Raw genomic sequence first — 23,092 nt, forward strand, 5'->3', positions numbered from 1 at the left:
TGGTCTTTTTGAGACAGGGTCTCCCTGTAGCCCCAGCTGTCCTGGAACTCACTCTGTAGACCAGGCTGGCCTTGAACTCACAGAGATCTGCCTGCCTCTGCCTCCTGAGTGCTGGGATTAAAGGCGTGTGCCACCACGCCTGGCTGGCCTCATTGTTTTTAATATGCTAAGCATGTTCCCACTTTCTGAGGCCTTTTGTTTCTCTTTTGTTAATGGTTAGGACCTTGAAAACTCTGCATCTGGCCCTGGGATCCAACCGTGGTTAAGGCCAAATAGGGGTAGTTTCAGTCTTTTAACAGTCTGTAGCAGTGATCATACTCTGAGAACATATGCAGTCACCTTTAGAACACACACACACACACACACACACACACACACACATAATTTATTTAAGCCTGCTATAGGACAAGTGCTGGGTTAGGTGTTAAGCATTCAGCGAAAATATGAAGAGTTGTGTCCAAGAAAATCTGTTGGCATACCTGAAGTCTATGTACATGTGTAGGGAGGAGGAAATGGAGAGATTTTTTTTTTTTTTTTTTTTTTTTTTACCCTCTAGCATCTTCTCCAGTTGCATTAGTGCCTGCATGGCTATTTTCTGTTATGCTAACAAAGTACCTGACACTGGAGGAGTTGTAAACAAAAGAGGTCTGTTTTTGTAGTTCACAGTTTTAGAATCTGAAAATCTAAGATCAGGCAACCCTACCTGTTCAGTCTGTGGTTGAGGGTCTGGTTGGCTGCATCGCAACATAGTGGAGACACAAAAAGGAAACTGGTTTCATGCAGAAAGACTGTGTGAAGTGGCTTTTGCAGTTAATAACTGGAGATATGTGAGAACTCTATTAGTCCCTGCTGAGGGAGTATCTCTGGTGACCTAACTGCCTTCTACTGGGCCCTACCTCTTAAAAGTTTCAACAGTGTTACCCTAGAGAGCAAGCTTCTAGCACAGGAATCACTGGGAGCACCCTCAACCCAAATATAAGCTACAACAAACCTAAATGGGGAGAGATGTCAGGGACTAATGGACTTTTTTGCATATAGGAGCTAACAAGTGGATGTCATTAAATTCTTCAGTGCCATTAACAAAAATAAGGTATTATAATTGTCAGAACTGAATAAACCACACGTACATGGGGTCCAACATGCACCCTGTTGTTGAGGGAGGAGTTTGTTGGCAGTATCTATCAGGTTTTCTCCTGGTCCTTCCTTACCTATCAGTCAAAAGCACATGCACAAATCTCATCCCAAGCTATAATTTTCCTTAAGGTGTTCATTCTCTGAAAGAATGAGAGCTACTAACTGAGGACCAAAAAGAAACTAACTTCATATTTAAGATGCTTGTTTTATATGTTAATCCTTGGCCCTCTAGTTTCCTTTCTTCTACAACAATACTGTGTTAAAAAGAAGCAAAACAATGATTCTCAAAAGGATTTTTGTATAAGAGCTAGGTTCAGACTGCAAAGAAAAAAAAATATGGCCATCTGTCTATCAGATTAACCCCGCCCCCCTTCTTAAACTGTGGCATCTCCCTGTTCCTTTTGCCACCTTGTGGTCCAGTGACCAAACTGCAAAGTAGCTGCAGAATGGGAAGTGGTATGTCTGAAGGTTAATGATTTAAAGCCAGAATTATAAAATAATGGAAACACCACTTCAAGGATAGATAAGGCTCTTGCCTCAGAACCACACACAAAATGCTCCAAACTCCAAGCAAAGCCAAGAGTTTGCCAGAAGGTATGTGCTGCCCGCTGCTCTGTTCCCACGCAGGGAGGTGCTGCAGGTGTCCCTGCTCTATCTCCGGGTCCTCAGCGCCTGTGCAGATGGCAAGATTCGCATTTACAGCTTCCTCAATGGCAACTGTCTGAAGGTGATAAAAGTCGATGCCAGAGGTGATCCTGTGCTGAACGTCTTTTATCAGGGAAACAGGTGGGTGGTAGGTGTGGAGGGCAGAGCCATAAAGAATTCTATTTGAATTTTTTCTCTTCTGGGACACTAGCTCTGGGTTTACTTGTGGGAGAACACGGTATGCAGTGCTTTCCTCCAGTTTGGGCTGCTATGGTGTGATCTCCTGGTGCGAGATTAACTGGGCTTTGCCCAAAACTTGGTAATCTAGGAAGCAGTGAGTTTTCATTTACTTGTAAGGGCTCTGAGTGTTGCGGAGGGCTAAGCAAGATTTGCAGAAACTAGTTCTGAGATTGAGCTCACTGTTTACTGCACTGCTTGTTGTACATGAACAGGTTCAGGTTGACAGTATTTGAAAATAACCAAACAATTAACTTATGAATTTTATCTCAGGCTCACCTGAGACATCATTTAACCTCCCTGAACAACACTACTTTCTGTTTAGTTAAAGTTCATTAATACTATTTACTATCTTCAAGGAAAATGTGGTTCTGGTAGACTGGTAGGAAGCATAAGCAAGTTAATACTTTTCAGTTAAGAAGCAATTATGCTGTACAAGGTGGGTGGGAAGTCCAACTCAGTGGCAGAGGGTATGTTTATCATGTATAGGCCCAGGATTAGATTCCCAGCACCCAAATAAAACAAAGTAAGAAACAACAATAACAACACAAACCTATCTCTAACCTTAGTTCATTCACAGAATTAGAAGTGATTACCTGTTTGTTTGGGGTTTCTTTTCTTTCCTTTTTTAAAATAAGGTCTTTATGGAGCCTTATGGCCTTCAAGCTGTAATCCAGTTGCCTATGTCTCCTAAATACTAAGACTAGAGTACTAGGATGACAGGTGTGTGCTGCAATGACCAGCTTAGATGATCTTCTTTGGATTTGAGTGAAAATAAACAGGAAAGAGATTTCTTAATGGAATCTGATTTCTCAAATTCCATTTCAGCATTTCTAGCCTCAACAAGTCACTTTCCTAAAAGTTTACTTTAGAAGCTAGTATCTTAAAACTACAGCCTTTAGGGAGAAAATGCACCTATACATAGTATTTTAATTTCTTGCTATAGTTCCAGGAAATTTGAACATAGAGAGTGGAAAGCAGCTTGTATTATGTAAAGAAGTAGATAAAATGAAAGACACCAGTAGGAGATGGGAGGCAGTACTGCAGACTAGGGATGCAAGCTTCAAATCTCTTTGGCCACTGGGACATAAGAGTGAGGATTACAGGCAATAGAACTCACCATGCTTTACACAGCAGAGATATTCTGTCTATATTTCCATTGTCTTCAGAGATCATGGAGGGAGCGTGCCCTGAAGTCATGTTTGATTTTGTGTGGAAGTTCAGGAAAGGAGAGAAGCCCTCCCTATAGAGAGATTTTACCTCTGTTGTGGCAACAGAAACAGTCTATAAACTGAGCTTAAAAAGAAGAAAAGTGCTGGGCATGGTACAGCATGTCTTTAATCCCAGCACTTGGGGGGCAGAGGCAGGAGGCTCTCTGGGGAATAGAAGCCATTCTGGTCTACATAGTGAGTTCCAAGCCAGCTGGGACTAAGGAAGACCCTGTCTCAAAAACAAAACAAAAACAAAATACCAAAAGAGTGACTTTCCAGACATCCTTGTGGGGAATACTGAAGCTTCTGTCTTGAGCATCCTGGATACTTGACACTCTGGAATTGGAAATTAATTGGAAGTGTTTTAGCTTGAACAGCAAAGCAATCAGAACATGTGTACCTTTTTCACAGTTATCTTTGAAAGAAAACTGTTAAAAGTTACCTTGTCTCACACTTTATTGTTTCCCTCCTTTGTGACCCTTAACCAACCTGTTTGTGTCATCAATGCCTGGGGCACTGCTCCCTTGGCCTAGGGATTTAGCTAGGACAGCAATGACAATGCATATTTTTGTGGCCTCCATGTCCCTTTTGTGGGCAATCTTGTTTCGGTTCCAGGATGGTGGTCAACACAAACAGCAATATCCTCATGTTCCAGTTCGAAAATGTAAAATGGCAGTACTCCCCGGACAGAAGTAAACTGAAGAAGAGTAAGGACAGGGAGGAGGAGAAGGAAGAAAACAGCCTTGGGGAGGTGCTGTCCAAGACCAGCACTCAGGCTCACAGCCTCAGAGACTCGGTGTCTAGTAAACAAACTGTGACCCAGGAGTCCCCAGTAAATAAATCTCAGAAGTCCCACATTCATCTGAAGCCAACCAAGGAGCTCTCCCCAGGTAAAGGAACAAAATCACTGCAAATTCAGTAATGAAAACCAATGGAGGTGGGGAAGGGGGGGTGCCAGGTGTGTGTGTGTGTGTGTGTGTGTGTGTGTGTGTGTGTGTGTGTATGAGAGAGAGAGAGAGGGAGAGAGAGAGAGAGAGAGAGAGAGAGAGAGAGAGAGAGAGAGCTTTTTATCAAAAGTTTCTAGATATAAAAACTACCCTTTTAGGAAGGTGGGAGCCATTGCTTTGATCCACCAAATAATTTGTAGCTCTAGAGAATCTCTTGATTTCCACCAGTTAGATATTCAAACTTATTAGAATCTTTGTACAGTAGATGAGAATAATCTCAATATTTATCATAAAACAACAAAAACCAAGCAACAAATATCCCCCAACATATATTACTTATTTCCTCAAGAGAGACAAGAGGTTGCTATAAACAGAAAAATGTTCTATACAGAATGTATTATTTAGACCTTTGGGAGATTATCTGTGCACCCGAACATGTTAGTTATAAGGCAGAAGTGTGTGTGGTGTGTGTGTGTGTGTGTGCCTATGTCTATGAACTGTAGATGGGGGTGTGGACATGGTTTATGGCATTTATTACATCTGAAGAATAAATTGTATGTAGGTTAGACTAAGGAGATTCCTACTTTTACCAACCCTTTATGTGGCATGAAATTGGATCCACAGACTCCACAGATCACCAACAACTTACCTTCAAACATATCATATTGCAAGTCATCAGGCACTTCTAGAGAAACCAAGAGTTTCAGATAATGTTTGAAGCTTGCTACTCAGTAGGCAAAGTATATGGGCGGGGAGCCATGATGTGATCTAGACCTTTGAGTTCTGGTTACATTTCATGTGACAGTAAGAGTACAGTGGTATTTTGAGTAAAAATACATTGAACTATTATCACAGTGCCCCTCCTATTTACATCTACTTGAATAATACAATGACTATGGTTTCTTTTTAAATCTCACTTCATTCATGTTAAACGAGATAGCTGAAAGCCATGGCAAATCAAAAGCACCCTGGACAGAGGGCAGAAAGAAAGCTTATCCTACTCCTGGGAACACAGATGGCATGGATGATAGTCAAGAGAATTGGGGAGAAAAAATTGAAGCTGACGTTAAGATGAATGGTAATGTTTTAGTATGAATTAGTGTCAAGATACACCGACCCCTCCCGGTCTCTCTCTCTTAGTCTGGTTTTTCCGCAAGCCAATAGCTGTACTTTTTCAAGAATGATACAATCAGTAGCTTCTATGAATGACTGTTTTTTCTTGTACCCTTACTAAGACTTGAGGGTGAAAGGCCTGGCGCCATGCAGCCTCCTCACCTCTTGTATTCTATCAATCTGAGTAATGAGTAGCAGAAGAGGGGAGAGGAGGTGAGGCTGCTTGTAAGGGATTTCTTGAGAGAAGAGAAGGAGTTAGGGGTGTGTGCTATGTATGTGACATAAGAACATGGCAGGGGAGCAATGGGGGTGGGATTTTAAGAAGTGCTACTGGACACCACGGCTAGGATTCGAGGATGGCCCTTTGTTGTTTTTGCAGGGTGCTGGTAAACATTTGAAATGTTTTTAAAATTTTTCTGAGTAATAATAATGTTCCTTTGAAACAAACTCCCTGAACAAACTGGTTTCAAAGTAAGGTCAAAACAAGTAAGTTCCAACAAGGACTGTCCTAGGCACGGGCACCCTATATCTGTGTATATGCACAGGTCTACCTGTAGAGTGAAGTCCAAGGAGTAAAACTGCTGAGCCACAAATACACTCAAAAGCTAGAAAGCTATTTCCACGGTTGTACTTAAAATGCGGAACTAGCTTATACTGCCATTAATAATGTGTAAGAGCTCTCTCCACACCTATGCCACCTTTGGGTATTGTCTGTCACCCTGCACCTCCCTATATAGTAAGTAAAAATGGTATCTGCATTTCTTTAAGGTTTATTATTAACAAATGATAGGTCTACCAGTGGGCAATGGCTAATAGTAAAAAACAACAACAAAAACCAACAACCCCATACTATTGATATTACATGACAGCCAAATTTTGTACAATGAGGATCAATATGCAGGCATATTGACTTGAGATCTAAGATATATTATCGTGCAAAACCAACTTCCTCCATCCAACAAAACTCCAGACAATAAAGTGAGCTTATCACAATTCCTTTTTATAAAAGAGGAGAAATTATTTGTTTTCTGGGTCTGGAAGGAAAGGGGAAGATTTTGACATTGTTTTTTCCTAATTTTTATATGTTTTAATAAAACATCATTGAGCTAAGAAAGACCAGGGAACAAACTGAAATTTCATTCCAATCTAATCTGTCCCTTTTGGAGTACAAGCTGGTGGCTTAGGGAAATGTATGTACAATAAACTATTGATGTTTATTTGCCAGTAGAGCTCAGGGTTTAGATTTTTACTTGTTAAGTTCCAGACAGACTAGCGAAGTGACTTCTCCTTTTCTTGATTTAGTTACTTTGAAAATGAAGGCAATGTTTTGGCATTTTTGTGAGGTATTATGGGGATTGAAAAAGGCTGAGTGGAAGAGATATAATTGATTTGTTTAGCCAAGAGACATTTTTGTTACCTTACTGGTCTTAGATACCTTGGATGCCTTGACTATAAAGTATATTGAAAAGAGTTTCTCCTGGTGAATGTTTTGGATTCACTATATTGTTCAAAATATTTGGGAACTCCTCTTTAGGAATCTAGCTTTAGCTGTGCTATGATACATTGCATCATCCAGGAGTAACATTCTTAGAAAGCAGCCCTGATTTGAGGAAACAGTGAAAAGTGATTAACAAATCTTTGCAATGCAGTCATTGCTGAAAGCATAAATGTTATAAATCTCTGAGACTTGTTTTCTGTGGATCATAAAGGAGATGTTGACCATCATTCCCACAGGAAATTTTCAAGAATATGTGGAACACTGGAATTACATATTTGCCTTCAAAATATGACACTTAACACAAATACTAGCATTCTCATTAAAAACAAGTCCTTTCTGGTGTCACCAGGGCTGTTTGATGACACATCTTTTGGGCATCAAGACCTCAAGACCTCAGTGTGCCTAGCTATTATCATGGCTTCACCCTTCATGCATAAATGCTTAATATTTTCATGCAATGTGGATTTGCTTTTGTTTCTTTTTTTCTTTCTTTTTTGAGTCACAGATGGTGTGGACATTCGTGCAGCAGAAATCAGACATCCAAAGAAAAAGTCCTGGAATGTCCCCATGACACCTGACCGGTTCCTTCTGACTGTCAATGCACTGCAACAGGCCCATAATTCTGAGGAATTTGCCTATCCCCAAAGGCCCCGAACCCAAGTCATTGATGCCTGGGGACCTTCAATTCCATACCCAAGGAAGGTCTTAACTTTCAAAGGAAAATCAATTCAAGATGCTGTTGACCAGTTGCGACTCAGTCATCCTACCATGGATGTGAAACAAACCAATATTCCTCCTGAAATCCAGAAACTGCAGCCCAACTTGAAAAAATCTTTGCATAGTACCAGAGTCCAATCCACCGTACCCCAGCCCCTGCTTATCTGCTCCAGGATCTTTGGTGGTTTAAGGGGCAAAGAGCTCTTGTCCAGTTCAATCAGTGGGGCAATGCACAAGAAAGGCCCCCTGACCAGCATGCAGGTCATCAAACCGAACCACATGCTAGCTCCACGAAGCGGCACAGCTACCCTGGCTCTCAAGAAAGAATGACCTCATTTCTACACAACTCTGTCCTCTTCGAATAAACACTGGGTTCATGCTGTTGACTATGAAGGAGGAGAAAGGCTATGGGGAAGCCAAGATGAAGGAATACCAGGCTAGTGAGTCCACTAAAGTCATAAATCCAGGAGAAGCCAGTAGAGCTGCATGGATCTGTAAGATCAAAGGTCTGCCTATTGATAATTTCATGAAACAAGGGAAAACAGCAACCCCTGAACTTGGACAAAATGTGTTTATCTAAACCAGGCTTGGGAAATTGCTGCATCATTATAACAAACAGAAAACAAGGGGGTGTTGATGTTTGGACTTTTCTTTTTTAACATTTCCTTGGCAATTAATGTGAAACTTCCTATGAACCAAAGAACTAAGAGTATTACAGTAAGAAAATAGGAGCCAGGGAGAGAGTGCCATCTGCATTCCACTATGGGAGATGTAGGCAAGTTCACTGATGGATGGGTGTAAGGAGGTGATCAATGGAAAGTAGATGCCACTCATCACTACCAGTTTAGGATTATCATTGCTTCCAGCAAATTTTAACAATGGAATTATCTGGGTAATGCATCAAAGTTTCCTGGAATCTTTGCACAGAATGAAACTCAGTTCAAGTAAATGGGTGAGGGGAGCTCAACAGGTCGACTTTAGAACGTTATATGTGCTTTTCCTGCTCAGAATAAACTCCATCAGAAGAAAATTAAGCACATTCATATTCTCTAGAAAAGAGGCACTAATATCAGGTGTGTTGATGCTCCTATTTAAACCTTAGGGGACGGTGTCAGAGACAAGGCAGGTCATTGGAAAAGATTAATCTACCAAGGGGTCATGGATCACTGAAGGGTTCCAGCCTCCTACAAAAGGGATAGCCCTTACTCAGAGGCAAACACAACCCAGACCTTTGGTTTAAGTCCTAGAATGCAGAAGGCTGAGGCAGGAGAATTGAGTATAGAGGTTAGCCTGGGCTATTCAAACTGTATCTAAGTCACTCTGTGCTACATAGTAACATCCTATTTTATTTTAAAAGCAAACAAACCACTACTCCAAACCCTAAAACAAAAACTTCAAAATGTAAAATACCCAAATCCCTCCAAACAAAAAGATCAGAAATTCACTTTCCTGGCAAACTGTTTTAAATGGTTAAAAGATGCCATGAACTCAAGTTGAATGCATATCAAAAGAACCACCAAAAGATAACTTCATACAAACCTCAAACACAAGGTAGGACACCAAAACATGTCTAAGGTTACAGAGTCATCTGTCACCTTCATGTGTAGACATGCAGTTAACTTGCCAAGCTTTCTCTCTTCGGGGAGCTGTTGCTATTTCTTCACTATTCTGATAATATGTTTGAAGCAGTGCTAGTAAAGAGCCAGAAAAAAATTTGGGTTTCAGCGAAAAGAATCCCTTCAGTTAAGAAAAGGTGAGGGTTGGAGGGGTAGCCCAGTGGTTATAAGCACTTGCTATGCCTGCAGGCTCAGTTCCCAACACCCATGTGTGTAACTCCAGTTTCTGGGGAGCTGAAACCCTGTTCTGGCCTCTGTGGGCACCAGGCATGCAGGTCAGATGTATATACATACACTGAAGCAAAGCATTCATATAATAAAAATATAAAATCTTATACAAAAGAAAAGATGGGGATACACATCCCATGAGTCTTACAACGAGATGGATCAAATAAAATATTGCTATCACCACAGTTTCAAAGATGGCTTTAAGGTGCTAGACAGATGACTCAGTGGTTAAAAGCACTGACTGCTGTTGGAGAGGACCCAGGCTCAGTTCCCAGTACCCACATGATGGATAACAACCATCCATAACTCCAGTTCCAGGGGATCCAACACCCTCTTCTAACCTGTGTGGGTATTGCATGACATGGTGCACTTAATACATACAAATAGACTCTCATGAATAAATCAAAAGTGGCTTTAAATTCTCTGAATTTTAGGTCTAGGCAAGAGCTCACCATCAGCAGGTGAACTTAAACAGTAGTTAACAATAACATCTCCCATTTACTAATTACTTTGTAAGGACACCGAGATTTGTTATAGAATTGATAATAGAGGGCAGGCACTGAAATCCGGTTCCAACCTCTGTTCCTGTTCCTGGTTTAAGGTTATTGCCTTCCTAACAGTGTCCCCCGCCCCCCACCCCCGTTGCTTATCCTAGTCCCCTTGCTTTGTTCTTACTTTTTATCCCTTCCCAAAGACACATTTATTTTTTAAGTGTTTATAATAATCAAAAGTAAGGTTGTACAGAAATACATGTCGTAATATATTAAAAGTTAAATCAGACTAAAGTCCTCCCTCTCTTCACTCGGGCATCGAAGCTGGCAGCAATGACAGTGTGCGCTTCAGAGGCAGCAAAAACCATGTTCTCCTATGAAACCACTATGGCCCACTGTTAGCGGTTCTCTTTTAACAGTTTTTTTTTTGCTTCTCGGCTTAGACCCATTTCCAGGCCTGCAGGCGCTGCTCTCTAAGTCCCCAGAACCCGGGCCCACTACCCAGCACGCTTAGCGGCATGGCCCCGCCCACCGGCCGTCGCGCCCACCGCCCATCACCCTGTCCCATTTCTCGTCCCACTTACTATCGAGCGTATCTGCATGGCCCCGCCCATCACCTAGCACGCGTGCGGCGTGTCCCTGGCCACCGCCCGCCCCTCCCACGACTACAAATAAATGCACGCGTGTGTATGTATATGTGTGTGTATAGATGCACGCCATGGCCCCGCCCATCATCAGCCACACCCACCGCCAAAGCTTTGGCGCTTTGGCCACGCCCACCTATCTTCCGGTTCCGGGGATAGTTCCTCCTATGAGGCTCCTCGAAGGGAAAATGAGGCGGGGAAGCCGGATCAGTCTGGAGCTTGTGCACGGTTGCCTGGCCCGTGGTGAAGAGCCCACGTCTGTTGCAGACCGGACCTGGAGGCTGCTGCGCTGACGTGGCTCCCGGAAGTGGGGCTTGGCTCCGGGCCGCCATGTTGTCACAGGTGAGGGTTCCGCCGGGAGCTGGTTCTGGCGTTGGGGTCCGGGCCCGGCTTAGTGCGGGGCGTCCCGAGACTGTCGTGTCGGTGTCCCTGCTCCCTGCGAGCGTGGGCGGACTGGGCTGCAGCCGTGGTTGGCCTGTCTGGTCGTCCGGAGAGGGCTGGGGGCGCCGAGCCCTCGGGGGCACCTGTGACCGAGGAGGCGGGGAGCAGGGCCTGCTGTGCAGAAGCCGGTCTCCAGCCGAGCGGGACGAGGGTGGGGCTCCCTGTCTCTAAGCCCACCCTGCGCAGGAGCGCGGATGAGGGGCGCGGCCTGCAGGCCTTACTCGTCCCATCCCCCCCACACTTAGGGGTGCCCGGCGGCCCTGCCGAGAGAGGAGACTGCTAGAGTCTTGCATTCAAGTGGCTGTTTCCAAACTTGGACTATGGTTATCCCATTTGTGTCCCTAGAACTAATATTGTTGTAACCCTTTGGCTCTCGGCTAGCTAGCTGTAAACACAATGTAATCAACTTTTATTTCACAAGTAATTTCCAGAAGGATTACCACACCACAGTTCTTAATCCAGGATAGGAGTGAGTAGTATGGACAACTTTATTTCCCTGCACTGTCAGGTTGGGGTGGGGGTGTCCGAAGGTGATGGGATCCGCGACAGGTATCAGGAGGAGAGACCAAATTGAGGAACAAAATATATTTTCAGATATTATAACAAAGACAGGGTGGTGACATACATACCAAGAACCTGAAGATGGGACATCCTGACTTTTTTGTCAGAAAAGTTTGCTGTGGGGGAATGGAGAAAATCCAGCCTGGCTTAAATTCTCTAGAATGTGTGTCCAGCCTGCAGGAAGCTGAGGAAAGAGAGAGTCTTGTCAACTGGTCCTACTCCTAAACCTGGACCATGAACCCTTGAACCTAGGATAACACCTTCCACCTGCTAGGCATTCTACCTTTCTGCAGTCTTCTCCCCCTTCCCAGGCAATTTGTGTATTAAAACTTCTGAAACCTTGAATATTTATTTCTTTGTCTTTTTGTCAGCTGATAAACTTGTTTCACTGAGAAACAGGCCACCAGGAAGGAATTTTCATACCTTTCCTCACCTGCCTGCATCTTTGTTCATAATCATCCATATATTCTGGTGAATTCTGTGCTCCATTCTTGGGTCACCTCTAAAGCACTGGCTCCATCTCCTCTTGCCAACAGCAAAGCCACTGTTACATTGTCAGTTCCCCACCCCACTCTGCCATTGCTCCCCCCTTTAGAAAATCTTGTTCATGTGAGCATGAAGATAAACTTTAATTTCTCTTTCCTTTTTTGAAATGGTCCTAACCCAGATTGGCCTCCAACTGATGACCATCATCTTGACTCAGCCTTCCAGGTGATGAGCAGCATTCCACAGTTCTCAGGATTCTCCTGGCAACACCTTATGGGGCTTCTAGAACATCACTCAGATTTGAAGAATTTTATAATCTGATTAGATAGACCCAATAGAAAGGTTTTTTGGAAATAAAGTTCCAGTAAGAGGAAATGCTGGGACAAGTCCCAGAGGCCTGATAGTTGGTTTAACCCGTAGGTAAGAAGAGGAAACATTGTGAGGAGTCATGGAAATAGAACACACTCACGGTTTTATGAAGGAGCCAAACCACCAGTAGCTTCATCTTTCCGACTTGGAAGAGAGTAATTGAGACTACTGATCTCCAGCCCCCAGTGTTTTCTTAAGGGCCAGGAGCCCAGGGGCTGGGGTCAGCTGATTCCTAGATTGCCAGTGTTGTTTGTCAGATGATTGGAGTCAGGGTACAGGCTCTGCAGGTGCCATTTTCCTAGGTCGTGAATTCCTGGTGCTTGTAACTGTGGTATGAGTTCATCTTCTCCTTGACAGTTATGCAGCTGTGTACGTAGCAGGCATGTAAGTGCTGCATTTTATTTTCTTCATACTTAATTTTTCTGACAGGACAGTAATGATGACACTGAAGATGTTTCACTGTTCGATGCAGAAGAAGAGACAACGAATAGACCAAAAAAGTCCAAAATCAGGTACAAGGTTAAATTACACAATTGTGTTAGAGGCTAGTCTGTTCTTTCTACATGTTGGTGTCAGCTGATGGGATTTATGTGGGACATTTAGATGCTTTGAGAAGACAGAGGAAAATTTTATTCTTATATATTCCGAGGTTTCAATCCATGGTCACTTGGCTCTGTGTTTATGAGCCCACAGTGATGCAGGACATTGTAGCAGAAGGTTGTAGTGGGAAACACTGCTCATGGCATGGCAGCCTGGAAGCAGAAAGAAAGATCCAAAGGGCCACAAGAAGGCAAAGCTCTAAGGACTTGCCCCAGGTAACCCACTTCCTCCAGTGAGGCCCACCTCATAAAGGTTCCAGCACCTCCCACAACAGTGCCATCAGCTGAGAACCTGGGCTTCAACACATCAGTGGCTTCAACATATCAGCCCATGGGGACATTTCATACTCAATAGGATTTAAGGTAGAGTAGTCACAGTGAGCTTGTAAATTGTATGTTGGTTGTTCAGTTGACTTAGAGGTAGAGATGACTTCAGATTTTCTTAGGAGTAAGTGGGACCTAGAATTTTATTCAGTACTGAGTTTTCAGATTAGGAAATCCAGGTATTTGAACACTGGCATTTGAAATTCCATCCTGGCCACTGTTTGGGGGGATTCACCATTTCTTTATATAATTTCTGTAAAAATATTTGATTTATTGGTGCAAATTTCAAAATTTTATATAGGTAACACAAAATTCCTGAGTCAACCATATTTCTATTCTGAATTTAGTTCTTTCTAAATAAATTCATGAGGCTGGAGAGATGGCTTAGCAGTTAAGAGTACTGATTGTTCTTGCAGAAGACCTGGGTTTGAATCCTAGCACCCACATGGTGACTAACAGCCATCTGTAACTCCAGTTCTACGGGATCTGAAGCCCTCTTCTGTCCTCCATAGGCACTGCACTACATGGGTACACTTAAATTCATACAGGCATAACACTCATACACTTAAAATGAAAGTAAATAAATAAAAAAATTAAGAAATTCATTTAACAAAATAAAATTTGACCGAACCTTAAAAACACAATGCTAAGTGAAAAGCACTGGTCATAAAAGACAAAGTATTAAGTGATTTTTATTTATATGAATATGTTTAGAGTAGGCAGATCTATAGACATGGATTATTGTTTTGAGCCTAGGAGGTCGGGTGCATTGAGGATGATTGCCAGTGGGTATTGTTTCTTTTTGGAGTAATAAAAAGTTGTAAAATTGATTGTGGTAATGGTTTTACAAATGTGACTATATGAATATTAATCTGTGTACTTTAAGTAGGTGAAATGTATGATATTGGACTCATATGTCAATAAAACTGTTTAAAAAATAGTAGGCATGATGGTACCTATCTGTAATCTTAAACACTTGGGAGTCTGAGGGAGGAAGATTGTGAATTTGAGGCCAGCCTGGGCTACATAGTGAGATTCTGTAACACACACACACACACATACAACCCCCCCCCCCAAAAAAAACCAAAAAACCACAACTCTGATGGTGATTTTCTTAATACTTGAAGTACTTCTCAGGGTCTGGGAATTAATTTGACATTATTTGATAATCTAAGCTAGGTAAAGTTCTTGGTAGATATTTTGTGAGCATTTCTATTCAGTGAGGTGTCAAAGTCAGGGTATATAGTACATTTTCTTATGACAATAGGACTTAAGTAGTGGGGACTGAAGAAGAAAGGCCTGCTTTCCTCTCAGGCCTTCTCTGATCTCAGCTATGCATGGCTAAGTTGATTTTCATGTGCATCTGTGGGTCCTTGGAGTAGCATGTTGTTGCATTGATGTTGTTATGCTTTGCTTTTCAGACATCCCGTAGCATCGTTTTTTCACCTGTTCTTCCGAGTCAGTGCAATTGTAGTCTATCTTCTTTGTGAGTTGCTCAGCAGCAGCTTCATTGCCTGTATGGTCACAATTATCTTGTTGTTGTCCTGTGACTTTTGGGCAGTAAAGGTAAGTCCTGTTGTTTCTGTTTTGAAATTGTACTTAATATGAATTCAAAGAATGTATAAACAGTGAAAGAAATAAGACATTTAGATTGTTATTGGTCTTTCTGTTCTTTAGGCTTTATCTGTGTTTAAATGCTGAATGTATCTAACCACATGAATACTCCTGAGTTATCTGTGCCATGTGTCAGGCTATAATCTGTACACTGCTTCTAGTCTGTATCACTGGTTTTATTTCAGTGCCATTTGTGAATATTCTGTGTATAATTTCTATATAAAGCTCTAGTATGCTTTGTCTACAAATATTTAAGCAGCATCTGCTTTTTGCAAAAGATCCTGGGTGCCTTGGAGTGTTCTTTCTCAACCGCGGGCAAATTTGCCTCAATAGGATATTTGTCAGTGTCTGAAACACTCTTGACAATCACAGCTGGGGTAGGTGGTGGTGGGGAGGGTCTATCTAGTGTGTAGAGGAAGGTCTGCCTCAGCATTTTATGATGCACAGGACAGCCCCAGTAAGAGTTACTGTTCTGGATACCTTCAGTGTCAACTTGACTCACCTGGGTTGAGGGAGCCTCAGTTGGGGAATTGTCTCTATTGGACTGGCCTGTGGCCATGTCTGTGGGGCCTCTTCTTGATGAGTGATGTGGGAGGGCCCAGCCCACTGTGGGTGGTACTACCCCTGAGCAGGTGGGCCTGTGTTGCATAAGAAAGTAGGCTGAGCAGGGGCCAGGGGAGCAAGCCAGTAAGCAGTGGTGATCCTCCATGGCCTGTGCTTCAGTTCCTGCCTCCAGGTTCTTGCCCTGAGTTCCTGCCTTGGGTTCCCTGATAAACTGTGACCCAGGAGATGTAAGCCAAATAAACTCTTTCTTCCCTAAGTTGGTATTGGTCAGTGTTTTGTCACAGCGATGGAGAAACAAACTAGAACAGTTACCCTGCTTAAAATGTCAGTTATGCCAAGGTAGGAAATTGCTGATAGAAAGGATTGTAAGAAAATCTCAGAGACAGTGATAGCTAGGGAGGTAGGTAAATGAATGGATAGAGACATAGGCAGATAGATGATTATGTAGCAAAATATAATTGGCTAGACTCTAGGTGTAGGTACTTTGGAATTCACTGTAAAATTTACATTTTTTGTGTGTTTGAAATTTTTCATGGTGAAATCCTGTTGGGAAACCCTGCTGTTAGGGTTGTAGTTCTCCATGTCCGGATAGCCCTAAGGGGCTCGGCACCAAATGGAAGGACTCCCCTTTTCAGCAGGGGGCCTCTTGCTCTCTTCCTAGCTTACCTGGAAAGTGCCACCAAGCACAGATGGCTGATCTTATTTGGAACATGACCTTTGGCATAGTTACCTGGAGTAAAAACTACCCCCAGGTTTTTTCTATATGATAATCAGGCATTGCCTGATAGTCTGGAAGATAGGAGCCCACTGCCACATGTAAATAAAGCATACTATGAGCACCTATCAACTGAGGCTTTCACTACTGCCTCCACACTATAAATTCTCTAGTTCTCCCACTGAATAAACAGAGCTGTTTCACTGTGTCTGGGGCTGTATCACTGCTGTTTCACTGCGCCATGAAACCAGCTTCCCCGGAAGGGCTTTCTTCCGTCAGTGCTCACTGGCCGTCCTGACTCCGTTTGCCGCTTCTGCTCCCCCTGCCCTGGTGGACTGGTGGCCAACCCGCAAAGAGAGGGAGGATAGAGACATAGGCAAATAGATGATTATGTAGTAAAATATAATTGGCTAGACTCTAGGTGTAGGTACTTTGGAATTCACTGTAAAATTTACATTTTTGTGTATTTGAAAATTTTCATGGTGAAATCCTGAGAGGAAAAAAAGGCAAAGAAAAACAACCACCAAATAATAGCCAAAGGCTAACTTTGGAATTTAGAAGACATATGTGCTAGTTTAAAGATTAGTAAGGTGTTACAAGTCTTATGCCCACCAATGCAGCCATTTTCAGAGCTTTAAATTCTTAGAGGTATCAGAAGTAGCTAGCTTGGCAGTGGCCAGTTTCTTTAGGCCACATAATGCTGAAAAGGAAGATTTCAAAGGTCTGTTTTTTTAGGCTTTTCTTCTGGGCACTCTTCTTTGACTTTTATTTCTCTGAATTTCTCTAGTTACATTATGCTCTAACTGTTCTTATAGTATCCTGGCAACAGTCTTGTTTTGATGAATGTTTCTCTTTGTTCTTACTTTTCCTGTTACCCAAATAGAACATGACCTTCAGTCAGTTCTTTGTAAGTTCCAATCTCTTATGCAGGTTAGTAATTTTACCCAAAATGTTTGGGACCAGAAGTGTTTTAGATTTCAGAGTTTGTTTGGATTTTGGAATGTCTGCATACACTTTACCTGTTGACTATTCCTAATCTGGAAATTCAAAACCTTAAATATTCCAGATCATGTCGGCAGCATGACAGAAATTTAGATTTTTGCATTTTTAGATCAGAGATGCTCAGCTTTTAACTAAATCCTTTTGAAGGAGAGTTTTTTTTTTTTTTTAAAAAAAAAACATAGTCACATAGTTCAATTTCTGATAGGATTTTTTATTTTTAAATTCAAGGGCTTAAAAATCCTATTCATTTATCTTTGTCAGAATTACTTGTAGATATCCAACAGTTGACACAGGAAGCAAAATAAAGAGTGGGAAGTGTATTAGTTACAACTTGTGCTTCCATACCTGGTTTATGGGCCTGAGGATTTTCAGTTCCCAGGGCTTTGTGCATTCTAGGCAAGCACCCTAGTAACTAAGCTACATCCTCAGTCAGCCTCAGCACTATTTGGAACCTTCTGTGTTCAGAGATTCCTTTTTGTTAGTGCCTGTGGAACTCTGTCAGAAATTTGTTAGAATCATTAGGAAGAAAACTCAGTAAATTGTCAAAACACCTACATTTTTGTGGTTCAGTGGAACAAAGGTAGAAATCAATTTAAAAATGTTTTATCAAAAGAATTTTTTAGGGTGCTAGAGAGATAGCTCAGTGGTTAAGAGCACTGACAGCTTTTGCAGAGGACCTGGGTTTGGTTCCCATACCCACATGGCAGCTAACAACTGTAACTTCAGTTTCAGGGGATCTGACACCCTCTTCTGGCCTGTGTAGGCACTGTACAACGTGAGTGCACATACATATGTGCAGGCAAAACACACATACATAAAATAATAAATAAACCAAAAAAATATTTTAAAAAAATTTTAATAAAGTAAGCTGGCTAAATATCTTGGTTTAACAATGAAACAAAAATGTAAGTATCAGTTATTTGCATCTTACAATGATCACTTACAACCAACATTTAGAATGAATCTAAAATTGAATTTAGAAGAAATACAGGCTACAGGCTTTTTATTATTAGAAAAGAAATGTGAAAATAAAGGGCTAAGGTCTAGATGTTTAAAATAGTCTGAGAAAAATTAGGAAAGATAAACTAAAAAGATAAAAGTGAAGAATTAGAACGTGGGGGAATTTGAAATATTCTAGGAGCTGCTCTTGAAAATGCCAGTGAATGCCTGCTCTCCTTTGCCAGCTTTTCTCTACTGCTCAGCCTTTAAATGTCAGTATTTTTATAATGTGAATTTAGTTCTTTTGAGTCTCTACTTCTGCATTTGCTTTCTAAGCTGTGTCATCTCTGCTTCCAGGTTTCATTGCTGCTCTAGGACTTGTGTTGACCCCTGAGCTAACTTTCTGTTCAGATTTGTGCTGACAGGTTCAGGGGTCCCTGTCTGGCATCTTGATGGTTTTTTGGTGGCTCTTATGAAGGTCACAGACCCAACATACATGAAAGGCAGTTGTCCTCTACCCTACAAATAGTCCTCTTCCATAAGTGTTCCCTTTTCCAGGGATTGGAAGTCACTCTTCTTTTTTAACTTGAGCAGTCAGAAATATTTCGTTGCCTCTTTGATACTTACCAGCCAGTTGATTGATCACCAAGTCTCATAAATCTAAGGCATTCCTTAGGTTTCTGTGCCTGCTGCTCTGTCAGGAATGCTCTTCTCACTCCTCCATCAGTTGAGTGCTTTTGTGGCCCCCTTTCATGTGCTCATGAAGCCACGGATAGTATTTTTAAGTACATAAGATTATAAAGGAAGTCTTATTGAAATACAGTCAGCCTTCTGTCTCCTTGGTATCCACATAGGTTCTGCATCTGTGCATTCAACTAACTAGATTGAAAATGGTGACAAAATTGTATCTGTACCGAACATGTTCGGATTTTTACCTTGTCATTATTCTCAATATGGTGTAACATTGGCAAAGCATTCACATCTTTTGTGCTGATTTAAACATTTAAAAATGTGCACATAGATTTCATGAAAATGCTATGCTATTTTATAAAGGACTTGAACATCTGTGGCTTTGGGTGTATGTGGGGGGGGGTCCTAAAATGTAGTCTATAATTAAAATTATTTTAAAAGGTAAATTTCTGATTCAATATATAGTGTGTGGTCACATTAATGGTAAGATTAAATAGCAAGTGTAAAAAGTGTAAAATTAGTGATAAGTATATACAGTATTTGGGATATCTGCAGTAAAATACAGCATGAAAATACCTGACTTTTGTTGTGACAAAGTCCAAGATCTTGTTATTTCTACTTACATTCATAGCTTATTGCTTATATACATAACTTAAAGCTATGCTAAACTTAGCCAGAGTTAATGAGAAGGAAGAAAAATTTTCTCCATCCAAGTTGGTGGACCCTGAACTGAAGCTGTTAGTGGATACTCCTGATTAAACATGCCTTGTATTACTGATTATTGTTGATTTTTTAGGAAGTCATCTTGTGATATGCAGACTAGATCAGATTCCTGCTGTAGTCTTCAAGTAGTCCATACATTATGCTGACAGTACTTATTGCTGTTGATAGTTGGTTGACCTTTCTTTCATAAAATACTGGAGGCTAATAGTCATAATTTTATTAATATTATATTACAGGTGCATAGTGTTTATTGAATAAATAAATATTGGGAAAACTTGCAGAATAATTTGTTGCATTAATAAGCAGGAGCTTAGTATATTTGAGAGACTAAATGAGGTCTCATTTAGAGTTGTGTACATGGATGTAAAATGTATGTAGTTATAGTTAGGACATGGGGGAGAAGGTCATTCATAATAGCCAAAGAGAAAAGAGTCTAGGATAGGCATGGCATTGCATCTTGTAATTTTAGCACTCAGGAGGCGGAAGCAGGAAGATCACTGTAAATTCAAGGCCAACCTAGTCTATATAGTGAGTACTAGGCCAGCCAGGGCTATGGTAAGAGACCCCCATCTTAAAAATAAATAATAAAAATAGAAGGAAAGAAAGGCCTAGAAAGAAATTAGAGCATTAGAGGAAAAGCAAGTGACTTTAAGGGAGAAGAGAAAGAGTAATGCCTATGGGTATACTTGATGCTTATCCTATAAGCACCATTCACACTGATCTTGGTGTGGCCATTTTGGTCAGTGTTTTATCCAGGTCTTGTAGATAGTTGTTAATTGCCTATTATAGAGTTAGAGCTAAAGAATTTAGTGAAATAGTACAGTAAGTTATGAACTTACAATGCTTAAAATAATACTTAAAAGTGTGTGTGTTCATATTAATCTTTCCCAGAATGTCACAGGTAGACTAATGGTTGGCCTACGTTGGTGGAACCACATTGATGAGGATGGAAAGAGCCACTGGGTGTTTGAATCCAGAAAGGTAAACTGATAAATTATGTATAGATTGAGTCCTACTGGTGTTTAAGGGTGAAGGAGTCACAATGGAAACAGTACTGCAGATCACTTGCCTTGTTAGTACTAACCCAGGCAGCCTTCCAAAGCATAACGGATTTGTCTGACTGCACCAGACTGGAAACAAAGTGGCATATTTGGGCCAGAATCCTCTTGATGACACTGCATGCTAAGCTGCCCTTCAGGGACTGCTAATAAAAGATGTCTTCCCGGGGCTGGAGAGATGGCTCAGTGGTTGAGAGCACTGACTGCTTTTGCAAAGGACCCAGGTTCGATTCCTAGCACCCACACGGCAGCTACAGACCATCCTTAACTCCAGTTCCAGGGGAATCCAACACCCTCTTCTGACCTCCGCAGCATTGTGTGACACAGGTGCACTCATATGCAGGCAATATACTCATACACATAAAATAAAAATAATAAATAAAATATTAAAAAAAAAACCATGTCTTCCCAGTGGACCTCGGCTTTGTTGCCTTGCTGGGTGTTACCTTGGATCCTTCTGTGTTTAGCAGATACCGTTCCTATATCTTTTTAAATGTTGTTCACAGTCATTTTCCGTTTTTGATAAAAAAACGATTGCAGCTGGGTACAAGTCAGAATCATCAGTCTATTCTTTAAACCTGTGCCTTCAGGAACCTTGGAACTTGTTTGTTTTGGATTACTCTGCTTCCTAATAGTGAACATTCCATTTCCCTGTGGAAATTAATTTGGGAGACAAAGGATAAGAATCTTGGCAACACTACCAATTAAATTGTTTGCCCGCTGCTTGAAGAGCCTTGCCAGGTAATACTTCTCAGAAAGCAGCATTGTGCTCAGTGAGCTTATATTCCTTAATACAAAATTTACCTTGGAAATAACTCGTCACCCTTAGGAATTCCTGAGGTTTGCTAAGACATAAAGTCTCCAGGATAACTGCAACTTTGATTTCCTTGACTCTCACCTAGAAAAGGATCATGCAAAGCTTCCCTATGAATCGACAGTACCAGTGTAAGAATTGAGTAGAAGCCTACCAGAACTATGTCTTACTGTTCTGCCATGAACTCGCATAATTCTTGTGCTAAAACTTAGTAAATGTACTAAAATCATTTACTAAGATTGTAGTGATTGTAGAGCCACTAACATGCCTTTTTGGTTATAACTTGGGACTTGGATTGTCTATTATTTGAATTTGAGGTAGTGTATTGTCTTTGTATTTTTATTGTATGTGTGTGAGTATTTTGCCTGCATGAATGTAAGAGCATCCATGCATCCAGTACCTGCAGAAGCCAGAAGAGGGTGTTGGATCCCCAGAACTGGAGTTAACAGTTAGCCACCATGTGGGTGCTGGGAACCGAACCTAGGTCCTTTGCAAGAACAGCCAGTGCCCTTAACTCCTGAGCCATCTCTTCAGCCCTTATGTTTTCTATTAAAAAAGAAAAAAGAATTACTGATAAACCTCACATCAGTAATGATTGAGTTAATTTTGTTTTTTTTTTTTTTTTTTTTTTTTTTTTTTTGTTCAACTCAAGAAAATAAAACTGTTTCAGAGGCTGAATCAAGAATCTTTTGGTTAGGACTTATCACCTGTCCAATTCTGTGGGTGATATTTGCCTTCAGTGCACTCTTCTCCTTCAAAGTGAAGTGGCTGGTGAGTAAATCACACTAGGACCTTTCTTGAATAGGCAGGCTTGTCTTGTGTTTCCTAACTTCTTTTTCTTCAACTCTTGTTTGAGAACGGGGGACCAGCCATTCCCCAGTTTCTGTGACATCAGTGGTTGTAGAGTGTCTTTTCAGAAAATCTTGCTTGGTAACCTTCTGGTTTCTATTGCTGCTAATAGATACCCCATAACTTAGCAGCTTAGAGCAGCAGTCATAATGGCTCTGCTGGGGAGACTGGTAAGAGGTCTCTAGTAGTTATAGTTGGTGACAGGAATGGCTGGGGGACATCCATCACTTTATGAGGTCAGATGTCTCCCACATGGTTTAGTTTGGGCTTACAGTGTGTTGGCCTCATGGTGATTGGGTCAGGGCACCACTTGGCTTGATCCAGCTTGCAAGCTGAATCAGTTTGACCTCACTGTGACCCTGTGGCCACCACTCACCCATGTTCAAGGGAATGGAAATTAAGTTCTGTCTGCCGATGGTGGGAACAAGAAGGATCTAAGAGTGTGTGAGACAGAAATATTGTTACTACCATTTTGGTTTTTCTTTCTTTTGTTTTGGACAGGGCCTCACTAGTCCCGGCCTGCCTGGAACTCACTATGTAAACCAGGCTGGCTTCAATCTCACAGAAATCTGCTTGCCTCTGCCTCCCCAGGGCTGGGATTAAAGGCCAAGTCTGGCATAGTACTGCGGTTTTTTGAAAGGCAGTTTATTACCTAACCCAGATGGTGAGTCCTGCTTTTATAATAGTTGAGTTTATTCCACTTAACAGTTACTTGTGTCAGATATCTTGGCCTTAATTATACCTCCTTCCTTGGATTTTAGTATTCTTGTTCCTGTTCTGCTATATAAACTTGCTTTCCCTTGGTATTTGGAAGTTCTATTTTTACTTAAATTAGTAATCTTATATTGGAACCCTCCTTCATG

The 23,092-nt window shown here is 41.5% G+C and overlaps 2 protein-coding genes across 3 annotated transcripts in view; both read left to right on the forward strand.

Moving 5' to 3' along the window:
• Cdrt1 (CMT1A duplicated region transcript 1) overlaps positions 1-10,034 on the forward strand; it is a 38,066-nt gene extending 28,032 nt beyond the window's left edge. Inside the window, exons 11-13 of the mRNA XM_029557574.1 lie at positions 1,762-1,920; positions 3,843-4,117; positions 7,291-10,034. Of these exons, the coding sequence (XP_029413434.1) occupies positions 1,762-1,920; positions 3,843-4,117; positions 7,291-7,832 (976 nt within the window). The 3' untranslated portion in view covers positions 7,833-10,034. The remainder of the gene's footprint in view (positions 1-1,761; positions 1,921-3,842; positions 4,118-7,290) is intronic.
• A 655-nt stretch (positions 10,035-10,689) lies between these two features.
• The window catches only part of LOC103752038 (Golgi apparatus membrane protein TVP23 homolog B), a 20,462-nt gene continuing 8,059 nt past the window's right edge, over positions 10,690-23,092 (forward strand). The window contains exons 1-5 of one of the 2 annotated variants that reach the window (XM_017795069.2): positions 10,690-10,823; positions 12,768-12,850; positions 14,683-14,827; positions 20,400-20,489; positions 22,023-22,151. In XM_017795069.2, the coding sequence (XP_017650558.1) occupies positions 10,812-10,823; positions 12,768-12,850; positions 14,683-14,827; positions 20,400-20,489; positions 22,023-22,151 (459 nt within the window). In that variant the 5' untranslated portion in view covers positions 10,690-10,811. The remainder of the gene's footprint in view (positions 10,824-12,767; positions 12,851-14,682; positions 14,828-20,399; positions 20,490-22,022; positions 22,152-23,092) is intronic. The other variant, XM_029557575.1, reaches the window with a different exon arrangement.

The sequence above is a fragment of the Nannospalax galili genome, unplaced genomic scaffold, assembly GCF_000622305.1.
Source record: "Nannospalax galili isolate Female #2095 unplaced genomic scaffold, S.galili_v1.0 scaffold146, whole genome shotgun sequence".
Lineage (NCBI taxonomy): Eukaryota > Metazoa > Chordata > Mammalia > Rodentia > Spalacidae > Nannospalax > Nannospalax galili.